Source organism: Gopherus evgoodei, chromosome 5 (assembly GCF_007399415.2).
Source record: "Gopherus evgoodei ecotype Sinaloan lineage chromosome 5, rGopEvg1_v1.p, whole genome shotgun sequence".
NCBI classification, from domain to species: domain Eukaryota; kingdom Metazoa; phylum Chordata; order Testudines; family Testudinidae; genus Gopherus; species Gopherus evgoodei.
The window spans coordinates 82,485,456-82,503,892 of NC_044326.1; the positions used below are offsets into that span (position 1 = coordinate 82,485,456).

An 18,437-nucleotide genomic window follows, 5' to 3' on the forward strand; every position below is an offset into this window, starting at 1 on the left:
ATCTTCAGTTCAGCTCTGGCTGTTAATTGATGCTCACTATTAAAACAAAATCATTAAATGCCCAAGCCTTTCTGCATGAGCAAGTTACAGTGTCTGCTCTCTGTGGGGTTATTTTTCTGTATGCACTTTCAATAAAATTTGATTACAAAGAAACATAAAGTTTGTCATTAATGATCCAGTGGCATGTAAACAAATCAAAACAATTACAGAAGTTGTCGTAAAAATCTGTTCCAGTTCACCCATCCCAAGTTTATACACTGGTACTTTCCTATTATTCATTTAGAGGCAAGCCACATGCAAACCATTAACTGTTTTTCTCACATTGTTAAGGATTCCTCATAATGCTGCCTTAACACATTTTTAACTCTTCAGGTACCTGTCAGAGGCAGGTAGAGCCCACCCAGGATTTGGTTACACATGGTGTTTGTGATCCCCTGGGTCCTTGTTATTACTGTCCATTCCTTATCTGGTGACAGATTGCTGTAAAACATAACATCTCCCTTCTCCCTGAGTCAAGCCCAGTTTTTCCTCATTGTTTTTAATGAGATTTTTTTGTCATGGTAAACTGTAGTTTGAGGAGTATCTTTCTTGCATTCCCTCATATTCTAGGGGGTATCCGTGTGACCTAGTGGATAGCATAGTGAACTGGGACTTGCATTGGGTTCTATTCCTGGCTCTGTCAAAGAGCTGCTGGGTGACCTTGGGCAAATCACTTCATCGCTCTGTGCCTCAGTTTCTTATCTGTGAAATGGGGATAATGATACTAATGTCCTTTGTAAAGCACTTGGAGAGCTATGGATAAAAAGTGTTATATAAGAGCTAATTAGTATTATATTTTGAACATGGGAGTACAGTTTGTCTCATTCTGCCCTTGGTCAATTGTTAGCATGTCATGTTAGCAATAAGAAGAAAGTCAAGGAAAGTGTGGGCCCCTTACTGAGTGAGAGAGGCAACCTAGTGACAAAGGATGTGGAAAAAGCTAATGTACTCAATGCTTTTTTTGCTTCTGTCTTCAAGAACAAGGTCAGTTCCCAGACTGCTGTACTGGACAGCACAGCACAGGGAGGAGATGACCGGCCCTCTGTGGAGAAAGAAGTAGTTCAGGGCTATTTAGAAAAGCTAGATGAGCACAAGTCCATGGGGCCAGATGTGCTGCAGCCGAGGATGCTAAAGCAGTTGGCGGATGTGATTGCAGAGCCACTGGCCATTATCTTTGAAAACTCATGGCGATTGGGGGAGGTCCTGGATGACTGGAACAAGACTAATGTAGTGCTCATCTTTAAAAAAGGGAAGAAGGAGGATCCGGGGAACTACAGGCCAGTCAGCCTCACCTCAGTCCCTGGAAAAATCATGGTGCAGGTCCTCAAGGAATCAATTCTGAAGCACTTAGATGACAGGAAAGTGATCAGGAACAGTCAGCATGGATTCACCAAGAGCAAGTCATACCTGACTAACCTAATTGCCTTCTATGACAAGATAATTGGCTCTGTAGATGAGGGTAAAGCAGTGGACATGTAATTCCTTTAGCAAAGCTTTTGATACAGTCTCCCACAGTATTCTTGCCAGCAAGTTAAAGAAGTATGGGCTGGATGAATGGACTATAAGGTGGATAGAAAGTTGGCTAAATCGTAGGGCTCAATGGGTAGTGATCAATGTCTCTATGTCTAGTTGGCAGCCAGTATCAAGCGGAGAGCCCTAAGGATCAGTTCTGGGCCAGTTTTGTTCAATATCTTCATTAATGATCTGGAGGATGGCGTGGATAGCACACTCAGAAAGTTTGCAGATGATACTAAACTGGGAGGAGTGGTAGATATGCTCGAGGGTAGGGATGGGATACAGAGGGACCTAGACAAATTAGAGGATTGGGCCAAAAGAAATCTGATGAGGTTCAACAAGGACAAGTGCAGAGTCCTGCACTTAGGACGGAAGAATACCATGCACTGCTACAGACTAAAGACTGAATGGCTGGGCAGCAGTTCTGCAGAAAAGAACTTAGGGGTTACAGTGGACGAGAAGCTGGATATGAGTCAACAGTGTGCCCTGGTTGCCAAGAAGGCTAACTACATTTTAGGCTGTATAAGTAGGGGCATTGTCAGCAGATCAAGGGACATGATCATTGCCCTCTATTCAACATTGGTGAGGCCTCATCTGGAGTACTGTGTCCAGTTTTAGGCCCCATGCCAGGATGTGGAAAAATTGGAAAGAGTCCAGCTGAGGGCAACAAAAATGATTAGGGGGCTGGAGCACATGACTTATGAGTAGAGGCTGAGGGAACTGGGATTGTTTAGTCTGCAGAAGAGAAGAATGAGGGGGGATTTGATAGCTGTTTTCAACTAGCTGAAAGGGGATTCCAAAGAGGATGGATCTAGATTGTTCTCAGAGGTAGCAGATGATAGAACAAGGAGTAATGGTCTCAAGTTGCAGTTGGGAAGATTGAGGTTGTCTATTAGGAAAAACTTTTTCACTAGGAGGGTGGTGAAGCACTGGAATGGGTTACCTAGGGAGGTGATAGAATCTCCTTCCTTAGAGGTTTTTAAGGTCAGGCTTGACAAAGCCCTGGCTGGGATGATTTAGTTGGGGATTGGTCCTGCTTTGAGCAGGGTGTTGGACTAGATGACCTCCTGAGATCTCTTCCAACCCTGATATTCTATGACTCCACAGATAGTCTTCTCTGAGTTTATATGGGTGTCTCCTGACTTATATCTGTAGTTTCTGGTTACAAATCTGTATTTGGTGAGAGACTGTCTTAGTTATGTACATTTCACTGTGATGAGGTAGGATGATAGTGGATTGGTCTGTAGCCATCCAGCTTGATGCTGGTTTTGAAGTTTCTTTCCCTATGACTTATAAAATGGTGTTTTAAGTGCTGGTCTAGCATTTTGAACATCTTTCAGTTTTGGTTGTGAGGCTGTCCAGAAATTATGTAACACATTTGTGGTGATTTTCAAGACTCACTCATCCCTTGTAATGCTTTGTAAATCTGCAACAAATACAAAAAACGAAGGACTCAACAATTCCCTAAACATTCCATAATTTATGGACAGTCCCTGTTTACTTCACTTGTCTGGAGGCTAGAGTGGTTGAATCCCGGGATCCCTGCCTCGCTGTATATTTCCTATGCCAGAGTGTCTTTGGAAGCCCAGCCTGCAGCTTTCTTCCTGAATTCCTGCACATGGGCATTCTCATCTAATAGTATCCAGGCTTTTAGAGCCCCACCCCTTAATGATGCTTCAGCCCCTTTACTCAGCATATATGGGATTATAGGCTACTGTATGTTCCTCATTTTATGGATATACAACTTGAGACCCTGGAGTTGAGCATGACAGATAAAACTGAATTCAATGGGAGCTTTGAATATGTAAAGTGCTATAAAATGCTGAGTGCTCAGAAAAATCAGGATCCAGACATCTCAGAATAAGTGGACACTTTGGCCTTAACCTCTCTGGGTCAGATCCACAAAGATACTTAGGCATTGTTCTGCTCAGTAGCATAATACTTAACCCCCAGGCACTCTGTCACCTACTGGAATTCTCACCCTGAGCTAGGCACTCTTCGCTCCACATACAGTGCATTGGAGCAGTAGGTACAGTACCTGAGGAAGGGATCTTCAGAAGCCAGCAAACTGAGTGGGGAGCTGCCTACACTAGCCAGGAGTGAAATGCAGAGGAAAGGGGCAGGGCTTAGACCTCAAAGGTATTTAGGTGCCAGCTCCCATTGATTTGGGCTTTTGGCACCTGAATGATGACACAGATGGAGGCATCGCCTTCTGCTTGGGATTCTCATCTTGTGAATGGTCTCCTGGAGTTAGTTGCCTAGGACATATCAGCCATTTATGTAACCCATGCCTGACTAGCTGAAATACAGACAATAGAGCTAGCCTTAACCCAGTACAGCCAATAGACCAGTAGACTAGCCCATGTGGGCTGTGAAGACCTGAGTTTAAGTCCCTATTTTGCCTTGATTTGGAACAAGCATTTAAATCTGTATCCTAGGTGAGTACCCTAGCTGTAGAAGGACTATCATTTTCTCTCTAACCCAAAGAACATGTAGTTATATATGTAAAGTAGAACAGCTTCACAACAATAGAGACTGACAGGGACCAACTGCAGAATAACAAATAGTCTGCTGGTTAGGGCACTCACTTGGGAAAGGAAACTGGATTCTTCCACATCCCAGTGACTGCCCTAACCACTAGAATGTGTGAGACGCCCACGCACACTCAGAAGATTCCTAGCCTGTTTGCTGCTAACTGTCTTCTGTGACTTCTCTATCAAGTCTTGAGCGTGCTCTGAACATGCTTATAGGATCTGATCGTGCTAGAGAGAATTGCCGTAGTGTGCCTAGTTTAAGAACCATAGCGAGGGCTATGGATGCTCATTAGCTGTGGGGTGGTATCAGTGCTTAGGAGGCTTTGGGAATGCCTACAAGTGCCCACTTCGACAACTGAACCCCATAGGCATCTGCAGAATTGGGCAACAACTGAGTGGTGGTTTTGAGAATGTTAATGGCACGGTAAATGCTGGACTTAGGCCTGCAAATGCAGTTAGGCATCTAAATATCTTTGTGGCTTTAGGCACCTGTGCTTTAGTTCCCCATCTCTGAAATAGGAATAATACCATATCAACTGATGGCAGTCATATCTATTTATGATATAGTTATATTTAAATAACTAAATTTAAGTTTATGAAGCACTCAGATACTATAGAGATGAGCACCACAGGGAAGCCTAGGAGGATTTGAATAGTGTGTGGTAAATAAGATCCAGAGCCATGCACTGAATGATGAGGATAAAACAAAATACTGAATAGCTGCTCATTAACTGAGCACTGTCTATCCTATGCGCTGAATGAGGCTGGCATCCTGTGAGGAAAAATTGTATGTGATCAGGTACTTAAAGACTACATCTTAACGCAGACTCACAAAGGAGCCTAATGAAGATTGCACAGGCAATCTGAATGGTGGTTTTTCTTAACTAGTAAGTGCTTTGTTTTGTAGTCTTAGAGATCTTTGCGCAGTTTTTTTTATGTGGAATTTTATATATATGCCTCTGTCTTGTAGTCTCTTTGAGCCTAATCCAGACCTCATTGAAGACACTGGGAAACTTTCCATTGACCTCAACGGGTTTTGGATTAGACCCATGTTCATCAGTTCTTGAAATTAAATTGTCCAAATCCTTTTAGTGTTTTCTTTCCTGCCTTTAACCATTTTGCTTTTCTCTATGCCTTTTCTAGAGTTGTTTATAACATTTTTGAGACAGAGGGAACAAAATTTGAAGAGAATTCAAAGTAAGAATGCACCATCAATCATAGAATTGCTGAAGTTAGAAGCTAAGGTCCAGATTTTTAATGGTATTTAGGCATTGCTGTGCTCAACATTGCAATGCCTAATTGATTTCACAGCCTAAATCTCATTTTTGAAAGGGGTTTAAGAGCCAAAATCCCATTTATAGACCTTGGGATTTACATCCCTAAGTGCCTAAATTACTTCTGAAAATATGATTTAGGCTTCTTAATCAGTTAGATGTTGCAACACAGAACACCACAATGCCTAAATACCTATACAAATCTGGACCTAAAGAGTCTGTTTATTTGTGAGAATGATTTAATCTGATGCCATGTCTATACATGAAGAGCCTTACATATTCTTTTCTGATGTAATCTTCAATCATTATAGACTGACCTGAAATTTATGAGAATACAGTTTAGGGATCATTTTACGCATCCACTGCTGAAGCTAGAAGAGACTATTGAATCATATTACTATTATCTACAGACTAGACTTCAATAGATAATTTTACCAGATTTTACCAGGAGACAGAAATGAAACATCTACTTTCAAAGCAGAAAAAGACAAGGTCCCTACCCCAATGAACTCAATAATAAATCAAACAGAAAGCAGAAAGACAAAAGTGGAAGGGGGAAGACATTGGAGGGTTCACCTCCCCTACCCGGGCACCCTCTTGTGGCCAACCATTGCAAAAAAGGCAAGTCCTGCCTCAGTTTCCCCTTCATCTCTCCTCCTCCTAGGGATGATTTGAGTTGCACAATTTTTTCACCATGGATCAGCTTGATGGCCACCTTACTCACACAGACAAGGAGTGTTGTCCTTCTTGGAGTCCAAAACAAGCCCAGCTTCCAGGCATAATTTATTAGAAAAATGTAAACCTTCAACAAGTTCTCAAAGTAAGACAATTCTCCAAACTCCCAAAGTAAAGCAGGTTAAAATGCAGCAGCCTTTCAGTCCCACACTCCAGGGTCACCATCTCCAGGATGCCCACCAAATAGTCAACAATCTCTCTTGTACAATTCTTATGCCACTGTTTCAGAGACTCCACAACTCCCACAATTCTCCATTCTTCTTGCTGCTCTTTTCCCACAGCCCTCAACTCACATCTTCTGGATCCTGTAGTGTTCCACTCCCCATTCTCCTTTGCTTGTGAGTTCTATCTCTGCTTATTCAAACTTCCCTCCAGAATAAACACTCTTGTTCCTGGGCTCAGCCTGCCTCTCTGAGTTCTTCTCTTTTACTTAGGGGCCTTTTACTCTTCAGGATTTCTCCACTCTGGTCAGTTCTTCCTGATAGCTTTCATCTGCAGCACTCTCCCACTCTCTCTGTCTCATGCAGCTCTCTCCTGGCAACTCTCACTGGATTCCTGCTGTTCCTTTCTGTTCCCCTTTTTCAACTGTTTCCTGGGTCTTTGGTCGGATTCTCAAACTAGGTGTTCCCCCGACTATCTCACCTGGGGGCCTGCTTCAGTGGATGTGCTCAGACCACACCTGCTGGATCATATCTCTACTGGATCAGGCCCCAGCCAAGAGTGAGCAGGTCAGTAATTTTTGTGGCTGGTGTGTGTCCCAGAAAACCCAATAGCCCTGTGGTTAGGGTACCTAAGTCCCATTGGGATAGGTGGCTTGAACCCTGTCCCTTCCCTCTGCATTTCACTCCTGTCTATCTTTGGAAACTCCCTGCTCAGCTTGCTTCTGACAATTTGTTTGTTAGATGCTCAGCACTCCCCATGTGTTGTATGGGCATCCCGGATGCCTAATTCAGGGCTGAGAATTCTGAGGCAACAGAGTGCCTAGGAGTTAAGTATTACAACACCAAAGTCCCTTTGCGTGAATCTAGCCCTTTGTTGACAGTCATAGGAGCAGCATGAAATGGTGCATGAAGTTAAGAACGGAAGAAGGAGACAAACGATTCAGTTCAATTTCCTTTATTTCACTAGGTGTTGAATTGACTCCTCAGGGAACAATGAACAGGAGGAGAAGTAGAAGCATAAGAAGTGAGAGGGTGAGAAGGGAACTGCTGGATCAATTAGAAGCAGTTATTATGAATTAAATTTGTTGCATGCAGTTAGTAGTAAGTTTTAAAATGGTGTTACAGGATGGCACACAGATACAATGGTGCAGCATCAGTGTGGTGGGGATGTTTGTGAATGCCTAGTGTGGTGCAGTTTTAAAAACACAAGAGAAAGTTTTATTCACTGCATAGTCTCACATCTGCATATCTAGATTTTGTTATGTTTTGGTGACAGTTTTTGTTCCAAAAAAGAAACGATGTCAAGTATTTGACAGCGAGTGTAATATTTACTTCTTTCCCCATATCCTTAAAAATTCTAAGTTTTGTTTGAAATAGCTATCATCATCATCATCATCATCATCTTTGTTTTATATTCCAGTGGCACCCAGAACCACAGATAGAAATATATGATTCATATATAGAAGAGTTCACAGAATAAGGTCTCATTCCAGCAAAGACACATGCATATGCTCTGCTCTTATGTTATTATGGCAGCTGATAATGTTCTGCCTCTTAACTGAAAGAAACAGATCATTGCCAAAGATGAGTGGATGAGATACATGGAATATACATATGTGAAGGAGAAACTCTCCTACTGTTTAAGGACAAATGCAAATTTGTTATCCAGTCTGGACCCAGTTCTTCTTTAATCCAGTAGGAAAGGTTCAGCTAATGAAGTTTATAAACACTACAAGCACAGTATTTCACCAGCAGAGAAACTCTGCTAGTATGTTGGACTTATAGTTAAAATATACTCATGTCTCTGCTCAATATACAACTTCATATGAACTGACGAACGATCGTTATTAATTTTGTAGCAACCTCCACATGTACTGGATCTTAATAACTTTGCCAGGATAAGATTCCAAAGCCCTAAGAAACAAAATATAAAAAAGGTGAACCAGTAAAAGCACAGATTCTAAATTAATATATTTTCTTATGTGTGACAACCAAAGCACATTTAATAATACAACAGAGCTTTCATAGACCAACACCTACTGAATAAACAGATATGTTGAAAGAACTTTTTGTGCTACTAGGGTATTCGTTAAATGGGTTTCCTTGATATTATTACACATATTGATATGATTGCAATAGTCACCATATCGTGCACTACAGGGATTTTAAATGGGATGTACTAATTCTAAAAATATTTCTCCTATGCTAAAACTCCCACTTCATTCTAAGAATAACTACATTGCTATTAAATCAGTGATACTAAATAAGACTGAACCAATCCCTATTTCCCTAGCAGAAAAAATGACTTGAGAGATATAACCTTCCAACACCTAACCCTATCTCATAATATAGGACTGTTCTTATATTTTCTGTTTTTCATACTTCCCTTTAGAAATGTCTGGACCTTAAAGTGTATGGTTTAAATAAAAGTGGGTATCATTGGGAGACAGCTTTATCCTCTGTATTTGTTCCCAGCCATTCAGAGGTACCAAGCTGCTGTATAATTGCTGTTTATAAATCAACATTTATTTCAAAGGAATCAAGTGAAAAACATGGGACACAAGACACTTGCTCAGGGAAGATTTGGTCAGTCATATACTGTATCTTGTATATAGCAGTGCAAGTTGAAAACAATGGAAAAAATTTCATACCCAAATTCTACTTTTTCTTTTCTTTTCTTTTCTTAATTTCAATTATATTTTAGTAGCCAGATAAAATAAAGCACAGGGATATATATATTTCATACTAAGCAAATACAGTTTAATTATATAAATGTGTAAACAACACAGTTTTACAACTATGATCAGCTCTTCAGTCCTGATTTGACGTCAGAGGGAATTTTGTCTGAGTAAAGAGCGCAGGATGAGATTGACCCAGGATTATGAAAATGGCAGAGCTGAGCATGGGACATCCATAAAAACATCTCTCAGTAATTAGTTTATGTCGATGACCATACGTATCTTGAATTAACATTTATTAGACTATGATCTTGCTTCCTTTACTGCAGTAAGTAGCCCCATTGACTTGAAGTCCACAGAAGGTAATCATTCAATTTAAGGACAAATTTATGATTTTATGATTGCTTAATTATGCTATTTAAATACCAGATTTGCAGCATGAATATCTTCCAGTGGTTAAGTATTGTTGGCTATTTTACATACACGTTATTCCAAAATTTAGTTACCAGAAACAAAGCTGTAGACAATTTCTTTCCTGGAATGTGGGTTCCACCCCCACCCCCGTTTCCCCAGGCTGGCATTGCACAAACTTATCTAGAGCAAACAAACTCAGGAGCTTGTGCAAGAGGCCTCAGGTAACCAACTAGGGGTGTGCTGCATGCAACTCTTCAAACAGAAGAGGACATAATGATTAATCTAAGCAGTTCAGGAAGGTTTAAAATGAAGCAAAAACCAAGTGGAAGGTATCCTTTCTGTCAAACTCCTCCTCAGCCTGCCACCGAAGATGATACTGCTGAGGATCTTGTGCACATGGCTGTACCTCAGCGTAGTCTGGGTATGATTTTACTTTATTTGACTCTTTTGATATCTTGGCTTTCTCTTTTGAAAAAAGGGCATTTTATTGAATGAATATTCCCCCAACAAACTAAAACAAATACTCTTTGGTTACCTTGCAAAAGACACAGACACACATGCACTCAAGCCTACCCTAACCACTTCATTACTGGCCCTTCCCTCTTGTCTCTAAATTTTACTGCCAATCTGGTTCCTCAAGAAGCACTGGAGATTAGTTTTGCTGAAAGTATCTGGCAATGCGAAGAAGATAAATGGCCAATAATCAGTAGATTCAGAGATGAGGCTGTAAGTCCTTAACTTATTCCACTGCACCTAGGTACAGAGGTCTCCAAGCGCTGCTTGGGATTTTAGATGTTATTAGCCAAATTCTTCTTTCAGTTGCACCCCTGGATCCAGTTGCCTTCAGTGGGATTCTCTGGGTGTACATGAGAAAAAATTTCGTCTCATTTTTGCTGTAGTACGTAGGCACGGAATAAGAAAGTTGCCATTGATTTCAGTGGCAGCATTATCAGGCTGAAGGAGAGGTAAGGAGTAATATCTTTTTCAGCAAGAAGAGCAGTAGCCTTAACTCCCAGCTATGCTAATTTAAACATGTTGTTGGCTGGTTTAAGATTCAGCCTGTAATACTCTGGTAAATTCTTATATACACATTTTCTTATTATTCTTTTTGAAAGAAATTAAGAAGTCAGAGTGTGTGTGGGTGATCTGATCAAACAGAAAGGGTTAATTTGGAGCTATTACAATCTATCATGTACTTATGTGTAAAGTCAATTTTTAAAAGCCCATGGAACATATTTAGGAACTTTAAGGTTGTGGGGGTTTTTTTTGCTCATTAGATTAAAGATAAGTATGGGCCAGATCCTCAGCTGGTGTAAATCAGCAGTAGTCTGTTGATTTCAACGACTTCACTGGAAGCTAAGATCTTTCTCATCTCTGAGTTAATTTTTATTCTACTTTGATAATTTGTAATGTGGTCAAAGGTACCCAGTGGCACCTGATACCTCCCAAAGACATCTGTACCATCGGTTAGAGAAACAGAAATATTGCTGTGACCACTTTCCTGAACAAAGATTAGTATGCATGATCAAAAATCCTTATGATATTTTGATTTAGAACTGAACAAGGACTTTTTCCTCTTTCCGGATTAAACAAAATCTTGGTATGTTTATTTCCTCCCTCAGACGCCATATTATTATTATTTTCCTGTGCTTTTAAAGCTATACCTTCCAATAAAGAATAATAAACTTGTAGTTAACATCTGATTTTGACCCTTGTAATTTAAAACTACCAGAAATAATAAAGAGAAATCACCACATAGCATTTCTATGCCCAGTTGTAGCCTAAAGTGTAGACTGAAAACGGAGATTTATTTTAGAAACACTCAGGGGCTTAACTAATAGACTATCAATTCAGTTTAAAGCAGCTGTTTTTATGTAAACATATAATATTAAATACATGCTTAATCATTCTGTTATTAAAAATATCTTAATCATCCTATACCATAGTTATCTGCTTTAACTAGATTAGAAGGAGAATCTTATTTGGACAAAACAAAACAATTTCATGCAGGTAATTTATGGACTAGATTACTTACACTGACTGATTATATTTTTCCACATGCCTATTTCTGCCATAGGCTAACTGTTTCATAGTATGTTCAGTGACTACAGTTGTATTACTTCATTGTACTGCCATCTATGAAACTAATCTCATTTTTGCTTTTTTCCCTTGTCTATGGCAGGCAACAAATGAAGATAGCACATTTTTGAAGGAGGGGGGAGGTGTGCGTGGCCCCAGGGTGATGGAACATGGAATCCAATCCGACTGCAAACAGGATAAGAGCTGGCCTTTCTGTGCAGATGATGACTGGGTAAGAAAAGAGGAGAGAAGCAGAAAGCTCAGCTAATCACTGTTACTCAAATGGACCTTAGGTGCATTATACTTCCTTGGCGCCATGAACGTTTACTAAATATATCTTAGATCCGACATGGTATATCTGTAATGCATCAGTTATCATAGCTGTTTTACCTAATTTTCAGGTAAAACTGCTTCATGGGTCAGTAAAGGCATCAGAGTTGTGTTCATAATTACAGTCCCACAACCACGCCACTAGAATCCACTATATCACCAATAGTGCATTCATTACTGGAATTTCAGAGCACCAGAATCCAGGCTCAGTGAGTGCTGCAGGGCTACCCTTTGACATATGGCAAGTGAATAGTGGCACAGAGCCTCCCACTTCTAAGCATTTTGTGTGGAGAGAGGGAAAAGGAGACAAAGGAACAGAGCAAGGAGGGTGAGAAGATCACAGGGAAATTAAAAATGAGCCCGTGAAAGAGAGGGAGAAAGGAAAGAAAAAAAGAAATTGAGGTACGTTTAGAGAAAGACAGAATCAGAAAAGTGCCTTAAAGAGAAAGAACAGATAAGAGTGGGATATTTTGAAGAGTGTTGATACCCAAGGACTAAATGGGTAGTGGAGGGAGGAATATTTACTGGCAGGAAAGGAAGAACAAAAACAAGTTATTTCATAGAAAATCTGATGGCAAAATGTTCAGTAAAATATACACACTGTTTGATTGACTAGATGTGTGTTTGTATAAGCACTCCTTTATAAAGGTTCAGGTTCTACACCATCTGATGTCAATGAGAGTTTTGCTATTAACACCAATAAGAGCATGAGCGTTATGTATAGTGATTGTTGCTTTGAAAATAGTAATCTGTGCTCCTCTGAGTCCTCTCAATCTTAATCCTCCTCTGGGCACTTCCCATTTGTATTTTGGCTGTTTCCAAATCTCTTTGGTTTTGTAGGAACATTTTGCTTTTCTTAGACAAACTTCTATTATAGAGGGGCAGATTCTGCAGCTTTTCCTCAGACTGAATAATGAATTTATCCTCACAGCACCTCGGCGGGGGTTTGTCATTATCCCCATATTACAGATGGGGAACTGAGACTGAAGGCCTAATTACTCACTCCAACACAGCAATTTTACACTTGTTTAACTCCAGTGATTTTGATGGCATTATACCATTGTAAAACCAATGTAACAGGGTAAAGAATCAGCCCCACATTAATTTTTCCAAGCTCTCAGAGGACATCTGTAGCAAAGCTAGGGACTGAAAGCAGGTCTTTTGAGTCTCAGTCCAGAGTCTTAACCACAAGACAGTCCCCCTTCTACTGAAAATAATTGGACTAATAGTGGAATAAGTGGAATATGTAAGATAAATGAGGGAATGAGGCAGAATCTGGCCTTGAGCTCATTAGTGGGTTTCCAGGCTTGTACAAAATGTGATAGTCATAATATTAAAGAAATGTGTATCACTGAGCTATTTATCTTTCATTTTTCTCATTTTAGGGTCACAAATGTCCTTCAGGCTGCCGGATGCAAGGGTTGATTGATGAAACTGATAAAGATTTTCATCACAGAATACAAAGAATTAGGGACCTGTTGTTAGATAATGAAAACAAGTACAAAAAATCTAACGTGTTAACTGTGGAAACAATTAACTTCCTGAAAGGAAATCTGGCCAGTGCCCAGGGTAAGTATCAACATGTGCTATTCTAAAATATATACCAACATTATGTTAACTTCAGCTAAAAGCAGCCAGTTGAAAGCAGGTTTGCTTTGTCCTTCTTGTGAGATCGCCATGGCTTAAAGATATTGGGCCTGACTCTTCCCCAGATTTCACCAGTTTTATGTTAGTGTAACTACATAGAAATGGAATACACCTCTACCCCAAATTAACGCTCTCCTCAAGAGCCAAAAAATTTTATTGTGTTATAGGTGAAACTGCGTTATATCGAACTTGCTTTGATCTGCCGGAGTGGGCAGCCCCGCCTCCCCTGGAGCGCCGCTGTACCACGTTATATCAGAATTCGTGTTATATCGGGTAGCGTTATATGGGGTAGAGGTGTAATACATCGTAAGGACCTGTACTTTATGCCTTTCCTGCAGTTAATGAGATTTTTGGGTGCCAAGAAATATAGGATCAGGCCCTAAATCTATATCTGAAAGAAATATTTCAAAAGCAGGCCTGAGGGGAGAGATAGCAGCTGTTGGCTATGGCAGATGCAAAATTAGAACAACAATAATCTTCCACAGTATCGATCTTCAAACACAGCAATTTACATGGGGCTGAATCCTGTAATCCCTTTGAAAGAGAAATTCTCATTGATTTTTTTAAAAAATCACTTATTCTTTTACTATAGTTTTGAGACTATTGCTGCATCCCTGTAGAAGAGAATGCTTAATTATTTTTGAAAACATGGATATTTCCTTTTCAGAATTATACTTTTGCAAGAAAAATATTTGTGCAAAAGCAAGAATATATTTGCATTTTGTATCTAATTTCACATATCTAAAAGCTTCATGATTATAGTCCATGTTTGTTTCAACCACATAAATTCTATTCGTTTATTGCAATATTTTCTTTTTAAAAAATGATAATTCTGTCCTACAAAAGGAATCAAAATGTGCTTGTTTTCTTTCCAGCACAGCTGAGCTAATATTTCCAAAACACACTAAGTTCATTTCCTGCACTATTTTGCACAATGAACTAATATTTAATTAAAATAAATATGCTACAATACTGCTTATTATCAAAAAGGCAGATCCAACATAATAACAAGACTCTTAAAATAAAATATTGTGCTAATTTCTACTTATCCAATATTATGGTATACATATATACTTAAAATCCTAAATGGATCTTTTTCCATGTTAATTTGGATCCTTGTAAATGTATTTCTGATTTTTTTTTATTTATATGTTTTGTATCTGCTGTTCTTGGGGAAGAAATCTCCCATTCAGCTGACAAGGACATTTTTCTGTTCCAGAGAGTGACACTAGATTTGGACAAGTTTCAGAAGATCTGAGAAGGAGACTTGTGATATTAAAGCAGAAAGTTCTTATCCAAGCAAACAGGATTAAAGCGCTGCAAAACAATATCCGAGATCAGGTTGTAGAGATGAAGCGCTTGGAGGTAGGTGTCTGTGATGTAACTTCTGTTATTTCCAAAGCATGGCTACAAAAAACAGGGGCAGTCACAAGGCTATTGTAGGTGGGGTTGTGGTACTGCTACCATTACTTCTGTGCTGCTGCTGGCAGTGGTTCTGCCTTCAGAGCTGGGCAGCTAGAGAGTGGCAGCTGCTGGCCAGGATCCCAGCTCTGAAGGCAGAGCTGCTACCAGCAGCAGCACAGAAGTAAGGATGGCACGGTATGGTATTGTCACTTTTACTTCTGTGCTGCTGCCTGCAGTGCAGGGCCCTCAGTTAGTAACCGCCACTCTCCAGCCACCCATCTCTGATGGCAGCAGCACAAAAGTAAGGGTGACATGGTTTGGTATTGCCACCCTTACTTCTGCACTGCTACTGGTGCAGCGTTGCCTTCAGAGCTGAGCACCTGGCCAACAGCCACTGCTCTCCAGCTGCCCAGCTCTGAAGGCAGTGCAGAAATAAGGGTGGCAATACTGCAACTACCTCTGCAAAACCCTTTTGGGTCAGAACCCTCAATCTGAGAAATGCTGGTTTCTCCATTAAATCTGTATATTATAGGTTAAAAGCACACAGAAGATCAGATTTCATGGTCTATGATGTGCTTCTCATGGCTGTAAATTGGGTAGGGCCCTAAGTATAGGTATATGTTTTTTTGACAGGTACTGTAGGTTCCCCTTCTCTACTAAGGGCCCAGTTCTGCCACTCTGCCTTGCTCTGAGTAGCACTGTACCTTACTCCAGGAGACTCCTACAGAAATCAGTGGGACCACACTACACAGCGTGAATAAGAATGGCAAAAATTGGGCCCTTACAGGGATGATTCTTGGGTTCCAGTATTGCCAATTATACATGCTGTAACCATCAGTGGATCTTTGGTGCTTCAGATTTAAAGACTGAGATTTGAAGCAGCCCAAGTTCAATTGTAGGCTGGAGCACAGACAGTTGAATGAGAGGCAGTGGGCTCTAGTGTAACTACCAGAGTTCTCACTCTGGTAAAAAGAGATAGTTATTTGAAAGAGTCAGGGATCACCATTAAAATAAATGTATTTCTCTCTGTCTCTTGTCAAGGTGGACATTGATATTAAGATACGTTCCTGCAAAGGATCCTGTGCTAAAAGTTTCAGTTACCAGGTGGACACAGAGAGCTATGAAAACATCCAGAAGCAGCTCACACAGGCCAGTTCAATCAATCTGCAGTCTGAACTTGAAACTAGTTCCTTGAAGGTGCTGAAAATAAGGCCACTGAAGGACTCCACTGTTCCTGGGCATTATAAAACTCTACATCTGCCAGAAACCCAAGAGCTAAACATTCTTGATGATATTAAAGAGGTTGTGATGAGCCTAGAACAGGCAGAAGCAGAGGCAAAAGGCTCCTCAGTAGAGACCTCACATGTTTCAGTAGGATCAGATATAGGTGGAGGACTACGAGATGGCAAAATAGTGACTTCTGGTTATGGAAAGGAATCTGTTGGTTTGGGAGAAAGACCTAGCTCCTCTGTAATCCACCGTACATGTACCAAAACTATCACCAAAAAAATTATCACTGGTCCTGGAGGCCCTAGAGAAGAGATTGTTGAAACAATGACTTCACCTGATGGTTCTGACTGCTCCCATTTTCAAGGTTTAGGGAAGGAAGAAGTAGCAGGGCAAGGGGGCACCTTGCATGTCAGAGTGACCTCTCAGGGTGAGAGAGGAGACTTGTCAGAATTTGATGGCTTAATCCCAGACTTTGGAAAATTTTTTACCCCAGGGTTTGGATCTACTGGTAGCAAATTCCATACTACCTACACAAGCACTACTGGTGCTGACCGTGGAACTGGAACTGGAAGTTTTAGCAGTGGTGGAACTGCTAGTCACACCGTGAGGTTTGAAGGGTCGGAGAGTTTCACAGATCTAGGGGAAGGGGAAGAGGATGTCTTTGACACATCTAGATTCCCTTCCAGCAAAGTTCAGAGTGGCAGTTCGGCTCATTCCAAGACAATAATGACCAGCAGCGGTAGCAGCTCTGCTAGTTTCAACAAGGGTGGCTCCACTTTTGAAACCAAATCACTAAAGAGCCGAGCAGTGACTGAGGAGTTAGGTGGGTTGCAACACGATGAGAGTGGAGAGGATACCCCAGACTTTCGGGCACGCAGCTTGAGAACAGGAGGAGAGAAGCTTGGAACAAGCTACACTGGGACAGGTATTCGTCAACATGACTGAAAATAGATCCTGAGTTAGCAGAGCCAGATTCAGTCCACAATCAAACGGACACACTGGTTACACTGCAATTCATTTAATTTGATTATACAATGCAAGCAATGTGTCTGTTTGTTGCCATTTAGGATAGGTAGAGACAAAATTTTATATCAATAATTGGATGCTAAATGAATTGCACAGAGAATCTTATCTGCAATTTAAATTGCATGTAAACTCTATTTTTTAATGTTGCATGGCACATTTCCCAATAGTGACCAAAATATGGTTAGCAAGTTCCCCTCAACATTATTACTGTTGGGATTCCCGTGAGCCTAAGTAAAGTTTTACTGATATCTTCTGTCAACCAGATCAACTTTTTTTTTTAGACTGTGATGATGTCCGCCAGAAACACACTTCTGGTGCCAAAAGTGGCATTTTCAGAATCAAGCCAGCAGGATCCGATAAAGTTTTTTCAGTTTATTGCGACCAAGACACCACTTTGGGAGGATGGCTTTTGATCCAACAGAGATTGGATGGATCAGTGAATTTTAACCAGACCTGGCAAGACTACAAGAAAGGTTTCGGCAGCGTGGATGACAAAGGGAAAGGAGAGTTCTGGCTGGGCAATGAAAACATCCACTTACTGACCCAGAAGGACACTGTCCTTCGAGTCGAATTAGAGGACTGGGCTGGCAATGATGCTTACGCGGAATATAATATACATGTAGGTTCTGAGTCAGAAGGCTATGTCCTCAGCGTCTCTGCTTATGAGGGGACAGCTGGGGATGCACTCATCATAGGCTCAGTGGAGGAAGGTAGTGAATACACAGCTCATGATAATATGAAGTTCAGCACCTTTGACAGGGACAGCGATCAATGGGAGGAGAACTGTGCTGAAGTGTATGGAGGAGGCTGGTGGTACAACAACTGTCAAGCTGCAAATCTCAATGGCATTTACTACCGAGGAGGCCAGTATGACCCAAGGAACAATGTTCCTTATGAGATTGAAAATGGAGTGGTCTGGATACCATTTAGAGCCTCAGACTATTCTCTCAAAGTTGTTAGAATGAAAATCAGGCCCATAGAAACCCAGTAGGCAAACCTCAGTAAGACAGGTTATTTTATTTTTGTTTACTATACCTCAAAATACATGGTGTGTCTTTACCTAATCAAACTGAAGGCAACTGAGACACATTTGTGCTTTAAAAAAAATAAACATTGTTTAATTGTAAAAGCATTTCTTCTGTCTTCTTATTCACAACCAATACAGCTTGCAAAAAATGTCAAGTTTTATAAATTTTTATAAAGAATAATAAAGCTATGATATTATAGCAAGCATAGATATTACAGGTTTCAGGAAACATATATTTCTGATGGGAAAAGTATTTCTCCTCTGAATTTTGTTAAGTATTTTCACAAATTAAGCAAACACACACACGTAAGGTGATAAAGTCAAATAATGATTATAGCTTGTTG

General features: G+C 40.5%; 1 protein-coding gene across 1 annotated transcript; it reads left to right on the forward strand.

Moving 5' to 3' along the window:
• Positions 1 to 9,674: 9,674 nt before the first annotated feature.
• Positions 9,675 to 18,070, forward strand: FGA (fibrinogen alpha chain). The gene is made up of 6 exons (XM_030564079.1): positions 9,675 to 9,771; positions 11,533 to 11,661; positions 13,145 to 13,328; positions 14,626 to 14,771; positions 15,852 to 16,965; positions 17,348 to 18,070. The coding sequence occupies exons 1-6, from the start codon at positions 9,721 to 9,723 to the stop codon at positions 18,055 to 18,057; spliced, it is 2,334 nt and encodes a 777-aa protein (XP_030419939.1). The 5' UTR covers positions 9,675 to 9,720; the 3' UTR covers positions 18,058 to 18,070.
• Positions 18,071 to 18,437: the final 367 nt, after the last annotated feature.